At 42.8% G+C, this 7,875-nt stretch overlaps 1 protein-coding gene across 1 annotated transcript; it reads left to right on the top strand.

Moving 5' to 3' along the window:
- The first annotated feature begins 6,746 nt into the window (after positions 1–6,746).
- On the top strand, positions 6,747–7,286 carry LOC136322442 (keratin-associated protein 15-1-like). Its single transcript, XM_066254446.1, has one exon. The coding sequence runs from the start codon at positions 6,747–6,749 to the stop codon at positions 7,284–7,286; it is 540 nt and encodes a 179-aa protein (XP_066110543.1).
- Positions 7,287–7,875: the final 589 nt, after the last annotated feature.

Below are 7,875 nucleotides of genomic sequence, written 5' to 3'. Positions count from 1 at the left end.
CTGTCTTCTCACTGGTGTATCTGAATTGCCAGCATCCCTACTCTCGTACTTGGGGACCCTTGTTCAGTACAATAGAGTGACTTGAACACAGCACTGTGATAGGCTGACAGTGGACATGATAACCCCAGAGCTACTCTGACTAAGGGTTGGGACTGGGGACAGAGTGGAGACGCTGGACAAAGGTTGATTCATGTCCCAGGTGGATCAGGGCAGGAACTGATGATGTAATCACACTCCTAACACAGCATGCAACTCAAAACTTAATAAATTGTTTATTTCCAAATTTTCCATATAATGTTTTTGGACCATGGGTGACTATAGGTATCTCAAACCATAAGGGAGACTACTTGCTGGGAAGGGTCATCAAGAAGACGTGTTCACTGTTTGACCCACTGCTGCACCAAGGCAATTGGAGACTTCCCGTGCCCTCCCCTGAGCTTGGAAAGTGGGCTCTGTCCACCTTCTCCTGCTAGAAGCTGCCCAAGGACAGTGACTTGAGATAGAAATGTGTTGTTGATGTCATCTGGATTGGGCACATGACTGGTACCAAAGTTAGAGCCTGGCTGACCCTAGTTCTGGCCTCTATAAACTTTTAGTATTGGGTGGGTGGGGTAGGGAAAACTTCATGTTCCTTTGCTCATTAAACCTGCTGCCTCTCCTCTGACCTGGTCTGACTTTTCCTTAAGTCACTCCCTGCCTCCCCCTATGGGGCTGGTCTCACATTGCCCCTGGGAAGCTCCCCAGGGCAGCATGAAGCATCAATGCTTGCATGCCTCATCAGTTACCCTGAAATCTCCCACTGCCTCCACCTGCTGGACACCTCGGGTACGGCACTGCAGGTGCAGGTGTGAGGAGAGTCACGGGAGTCCTGGCTGGGTCACAACTACATGTAGGTAGCTTTCCACCACACTTGAACCTGTGAGTGGTCCTGCCTTCCGCTTGTTATCAGTGTAACTTATTTTGCAGTGATCCCTCTACAGTCTCTCTTTGCCGGAAAAGTGATAGGTCTATTTTGTTCAGAAAGAAGTGAGCAAAGAGAGAGCAGGATGTGGATATTCTTCACTCTGACTTCACGTGGGTGGAGGGAAAAGCTGTGATCACTATACGTGCATGCTGGCAAGCACAGACTGGAGGGCCCCTACACCAGTTAATCTGATCATTAGTCAATGTAAATCAAGAGTGAAAAGTCTAAGACAGTTACCAGATGGGGTTCAATACTGAGGCAAACCAACTAAAGGAAGACGTATGGCTGCCCTTCAGTTAGTATCAAGGTCATCCGACTCTTGGTAATGTCCTTGACTTAATGACTGTCTGCATGACTGCTTGCTGATTCCAGGGTCGTCAGCTAACTGGATGTTGAGTTGAATTTCGTAGCAAGAGAATATTTGCATTGGTTTGGAATTTTGTTTTTCCCAGTAAGTGCTATGAACTGAACAACTAAAAACAAACAAACAAAACAAGAGCAAGTGAGGACTTCACCAAACCTATAGAAAATATTGAGCCTACTTGATCAATATTGGATGTGTTAGCTATTTCACTGAGAAGCTTGATTTCTGGTATGGCAGGACAGCTGGGGTCACTGGAAGCCTCACCAAGTCTGACTCACTGACACATAACTTCTTATTAGACACCCTCACACCAAGTTCTTAAACACTTTAGGACATATTTAATGAGCAATTTTTCTTCCAAAATTATGTAATATAGTCAATTTAATATTCCTTACAATATGTGATTATTTTGAGTAAAAATAACGAAGTTTCTAACTCCCTACAGAACAGAAGAAAGGCCACAGCTGTTAGTCTGTTTGTAGTCTTTAACATGTGATTCTAGCTCTTTGTCATATGAAGCTATTAATGGATGGATTAAACATAAAAGATAAAAAATTTCTTCCAAGCCAAAAGCCATTCGACAATTTTACCTTTTAAAGTAAAATTTTTTTAAAATAATAAATACAAGATACAGAAATATACAACCAGATAAATTATAAGTAGTTTCAAATACAGTAAAAAAGTAATTTTAAAACAGGCCCTGGCCGGTTGGCTCAGCGGTAGAGCGTCAGCCTGGCGTGCAGGGGACCTGGGTTCGATTCCCAGCCAGGGCACATAGGAGAAGCACCCATTTGCTTCTCCACCCCACCCTCCTTCCTCCCTGTCTCTCTCTTCCCCTCCCGCAGCCAAGGCTCCATTGGAGCAAAGATGGCCCGGGTGCTGGGGATGGCTCCTTGGCCTCTACCCCAGGCACTAGAGTGGCTCTGGTCACGGCAGAGCGATGCCCCGGAGGGGCAGAGCATCGCCCCCTGGTGGGCAGAGCATCACCCCTGGTGGGCGTGCCCGGTGGATCCCGGTCAGGCGCATGCGGGAGTCTGTCTGACTGTCCCTGTTCCAGCTTCAGAAAAATACAAAAAATAATAATAATAATAATTTTAAAACAAATATGTGATGTCACATAACATTCTTAATTTAAACTTACAGTATTTTCCCACTTTGTAAAACTTAAAACAAATATACTAGAGGAAATAAAGAGGAGAAATACTAGAAAAGATATATGCTTTAATATTGCATGTCTGCATAACTACAAGGAAGAAGTTGGGGCATTTTTCTTCAGTGACTACAATTTCCAGTTAATGGAATTGAGATTATTCTGAATCCTTCATAGGTAGCAGTAAAAGTCAAATTTCTAAGCTAAAAATAAGACAGAAGATCAATAGATAGCATGGGTCTTGATATAGGAGGAATTGTGTTAAATTTCTAAATATAGTAGGTGTTGTGTTCAAGCCTAAGATTAGTATGAGCCAGATCCATAAGCTGGTTGGTAGGAAGCGAACAGGCAGAGGACTAGGTTGGACGGGAAGAGCTGAATCTACAAGTTAGAGATGAGAAAACACTGGGGCCACAGTGGCCACTGGGGCCACTGACTGGAAACCACTGGACCCAGAACCCAGAGACCCAGGGCAAGTAGTCAAGCAGGGACAGCTGAGTGTCTGGCAGCTGGTGGGCTCCCAGCAGGTCTCCTGGCAGCCACTGTAGAGAGAGGAGCCCTGTGGGCAGGAGCTGGGGAAGCAGAGGTCAGCGCTGTAGACCAGGTTGCTGGGGTTGGAAGAGCCACAGGAGGAGCCTGGGTAGCGCTGGTAACCCCCAAAGGAGCGGGAGGAGACATTTCCAGAGCAGCAGTTGTGGGACACGCTGACAGATGTGGCTTACAATAATAAGATTCTGAGTTTGACTCATGGGATTGGGGCATTTATATACCCTTATCATTGGGTGTGGCATCCACCTAGCACATCACAACAGGTTACCTTCTGCTTTGAATTGAACTGGAAAGATGATCATTGTCATACATTCATAGCATTTATGGTTTTACAACTGGAAAATGAAGTCATGTGTGTGCCTTGGAAGTCAGGTCGTAGAGTTGAATCTTCAAAGCTCTTAGTCATCTTTCTCTCTCGAAGGTCACCCCGCAGATCACTCAGAGGACTGCTTTAGAGGTAGATGGCGTCTGGGTTGAGGGAAGCTGGAGAGATTAGAAATAATTGATGCCCCTTTCACAATCTGTCTCAACACTGCTGCCATCTGGTTAGCAAAGTTGCTAACTGATCTGTTCACAGTCATTTATTTTAAACAAAAGCACGTGTCCATTGTTGCCAGGATGTGGCAAGGTCACTGAATAGACTGCACCAATGTGAAATGGAGGAAGACATGAGAGGATTGTTTTCTTTTACAATCAGACCTCACTTTGAATTGTCTTTAGTAAAATAGAAAATGAAATGTGCTGTTATTTCCTACACTCCTACCTAAAACTCTATGCAGACTCGTAAGAGTCAATCTTAGCTGTGTGTGTGTGTGTGTGTGTGTTTCCTGTGGCATGAGTTAAATATTATAAAATTGCTTCATGCCATTTTGGAAGGTAAGAGGCTAAGATGCTGAAGGAGGCATTAACAATAAGCACAGAACAAGCGGCAAAAATGCACAATGTATTTTTATCTCTGACCAGGGGCCATGTATACCACTCCCCAGAATCTGGATAATGTTCTTGTTCTAAAGAAAGGCAATGGCCTCAAAGTATTGGACCAAAGGAGCCACCTTCAGGAGAGTCTTCCTTTGCTTCCTAAGTCAACATACATCACTTTGAATTAAGTTGTTTTCAGGTGTTTCTGACAAGTAATAGAAAATTTTTAAAATAATGGTGATATTTTTTCTTGCTCTGTGACTTGTTTCCCAGCTCTGTGTAGTAAGGTAATGAAGATTAATACCTCAACGGGAGCAGAGAGTGAGAAGGCTTAACTGTGGCTCTGTGCCATTTGATGTATGCACTTTATGGAAAATCATTTCCCTTGCACTTCTCAACAAAATTGTTTGGGTACAAAACCTCCATTCTGTTGAGAAAAGAAATTCAATATTACTTAATATCTGATCTCTCACAACATTCATCCACAGAAGTCGCTTATAGAAGAAAGGACGACATTGAAGCAAACAAGCAATTCAATGTAGGTGAATTCCATGTTTATAGGAGTGTTTTGATGTTCAGTCTTTTATTGACAAATAAAACAGGAAGGCTTGCAATCTAACTGGAATGCTATTTGCTATTCAAAATTAAGGAGCATCATAAATAAGAATTGTTTATTTCATAAACAGAGGACACACGAACATGATGAAGATCAATTTGTTTATTCAAAGATGCTCAGACTGTAAAGGCTACAATTTGGATGTGTGTTCAGCAGTTGTCTCCGGTCCTCTACAGACTGGAATCCCATTACCACAACATCGTGATTAGATACTCCCAGTGCCCTCGAGATGAAATCTCATTACCTATAAAAGTAGGTCCTTTTAGATTTTTAGCTAAGTTTTTTCTTAAAACTCCTACCTGGTAATCTGAGTTCTTTGCAGCCTGAGTCTCTGGTCACTTCCATGAACAGCCTATCATTTGTGGAAGATGGATGTTGTAAGGATTGCCCATTCCTATGGGTTGTTGTAAGCCATTTCTTGCCCCATGCTACCCGATTTACAGTTAACAATGAGGAACTTTATGAGAGAGCCTAGCAAAACTTATATATAGAATACCAATCCTCCAGGCAGAATATATGTAACTCAACTCATGTACCAGATGAAAGAGCCCAAAGGAATTCATTCTTAATTTCATATTATCAAGTGTTCCAATACTCTCCCCATTTCCATCTATAAAAGTCATTTGAAATGATAAATTCTTCAAATACTTGATTTTCCTGTGGAGTCCACATGGAGATACTTTCTAATGTACTGATTTTCTTTACCTTCTGTTGTAAAAATACCACTCTGTGAGGGAAAACTAAGGAAATATAAAGGCCTATTTCTCATGTGTAGTGCTTATTACTTTGTCCTTGATAGCATCAACATAACCAAGAAGTTACTTAAAATGTGAGAGAATGGAGAATTTTGATAATTCAATGTATTGATGACTGCTATGAAGAAGCAAGTCAACTTCCAAGCAAGGATTCCTTGACTTAAGTATCTTTATGATGTAATGTTCAAAGTACAGCTTAAATATTAGACCCTTTAGTTTCAAATCAAAAAATAAAAATAGAACTGTGTTTTGATTGTGCAATTCCACTTCTGGGAATATAGATGAAGAAATCTAAAACACTAATTCAAATAGATATACGCTCCCCTATGTTTATTGCAGTGTTGCCAATAGCCGAGACACGGGAGCAGTCCAAGCGTCTACCGGTGAACTAGTAAATAAGAAAGCTGTGGTTCATATATGCAATGGAATATTACCTGTTGTAAAAAAAAAAGTGAAATGTTACTACTTGCAACAGCATGGATGGACCTAGAGGGTGTTATGCCAAGTGAAATAAGTCACTCTGAGAAAGACAAGTACCATATGATTTCACTTAACACATGGAGATGAAGAAAATAAAGGAACAAGCAGAACAGAAATGGCTCGGATACAGAGAACAGACTGATGGTTGTCAGAGGGGAGGAGGTCGGGGGAACTTGGTGCCATAGGTGAAGGGCTTGAGAAGTACAGACTGGTAGTGAAATAGTCCCAGGATGTAAAGTCCGGCCTAGAGAACAGTGTCAGTAATACTGTAATAACTATGGATGTAGGGTGCCAGGTGGGTGCCGGATATATCAAGGGGAGCACTTTGTAAAGTGCATGATTGTCTAACCACGATGCTGTACATCTAAAACTCATGCAAAGTGATATTGAATGTGAACTTTAATTGACAAATAAAAACAATAAAATAAAAAATAAACCCATGTACACGACAGTGGCTGGGGTACTTGGGCTAGGAAGAAACTAAAATCCAAGTATGTCAGACACTCATTTAGCATTTCTACCAATTAAGGGGTTGTTACCGGGTTATTTTTCTATAAAGTACACAGATTTGCAGGTAAAACAGATATTGAGGGTGCTTTTTTTTTCTGTTCTTGATTGGGCTCCAAAACTGGAATGAAATAAGTGCCCCCCTCCAGACTACAAATTATTTTTAGAGCTTTGAACACAATAAAACGATACTGCATTACCCACTCTGTATGATATATTCAAGGATAGGATGAATGAAACACCAACATTATAGGTACAATTATGGTATGATTGCATTCACCTACCCAAGCTAGATGAATGGGAAACAATACTTAGGTTTCATGAATAATTGCTTTGAAATACTAATAAAATGTTTTCATTAAAAGTCTGCATTCATCAAAAAAGGCCTTTGAAGGTTATCGTATTGCACTTTGACTGGAGCCTCATGAAGCACTCCCATGACCATGGACGCATGCTACTGCACCCAGGGCTGGGGTATAAAAGCATCCAGTACAGAAGGGACAGTCACAGTTGTGGACTGCTCTCTCTGCTGCACAGCCGAACACACGTCTCCCGTCAACATGTCCTACAACTACTGCTCTGGAAACGTCTCCTCCCGTTCCCTTGGGGGCTACCTGCGCTACCCAGGCTCCTCCTACGACTCATTCTGCCCAGGGGATGCCATCTGCCCTCCAGGCCCAGGCCCACAGGGCTCCTCTCTCTACAGCGGCTGCCAGGAGACCTTCTGGGAGCCCACCAGCTGGCAGGAGTCCTGCTGTAACCCGAGGACTACGACGCTCTGCCGTCCCTACCAGTCACACTACATGGGATCTGTAGGGTGTGGCAGCTCCGGCTTTGGGCCTTTTGCATCGGGAAGTGCCGGTGTCCAGTCTATGGGCTACAGGCCAGGCCTCTGCCGCCCCACCCACTTCTCTCACAGGGGTTACCAGTCCCATTGTTTGCAGCCTTCCTTCGGCTCTCGCTGTTTCGGACAGACTTACTGAAGACCCTCGGTGTGTGTCACGGTGGTGTCTGCAAACTATGAAACTAGAACGCACATCCTGGCAGATACCTGCAGTTAATTGCTGAACCCGACTCACCAGGACTTGCCCAACAGCCTCCTGGAAACTCGTGACTTCCTGTGGACGAGCGACCTTGCCGTGACCTTCTCTGAACCAGACGTATCAATAGATCTAACTCTCATTCTTCTGCTAATATTTAGAATCACTCCTGTTACTTCCTTTCTAAGATTTTTCTCTTCTTTCTTTCCTAGGACTCATTCATAAGACTGCATTTCAAATAGATAAGGCATTAAAAATAAACTTACTTCTCTAGAATGAATTATGGTATTTTTTGTTTTCTTTGTTTCATATGTTGTATTAATATTTTGCTGGATAGAAAACAGAAAGTTTAGAGGAGAATTTAAATATATAGTGTATCTTGCCCTGACCAGTTGACTCAATGGATAGAGCATTGGGCTGACATATGGATGTCCCAGATTTGATTCCCGGTCAGGGCACACAGGAGAAGCACCCATCTGCTTCTCTTCCCCTTTCTCTCCCCATTCTCTCCCTCTTCTCTTCCCACAGCCAG

The sequence above is a fragment of the Saccopteryx bilineata genome, chromosome 2, assembly GCF_036850765.1.
Source record: "Saccopteryx bilineata isolate mSacBil1 chromosome 2, mSacBil1_pri_phased_curated, whole genome shotgun sequence".
Taxonomy (NCBI): domain Eukaryota; kingdom Metazoa; phylum Chordata; class Mammalia; order Chiroptera; family Emballonuridae; genus Saccopteryx; species Saccopteryx bilineata.
Note: the sequence above shows the minus strand (reverse complement) of the source record. Positions and strands in the feature narration are given on the sequence as shown.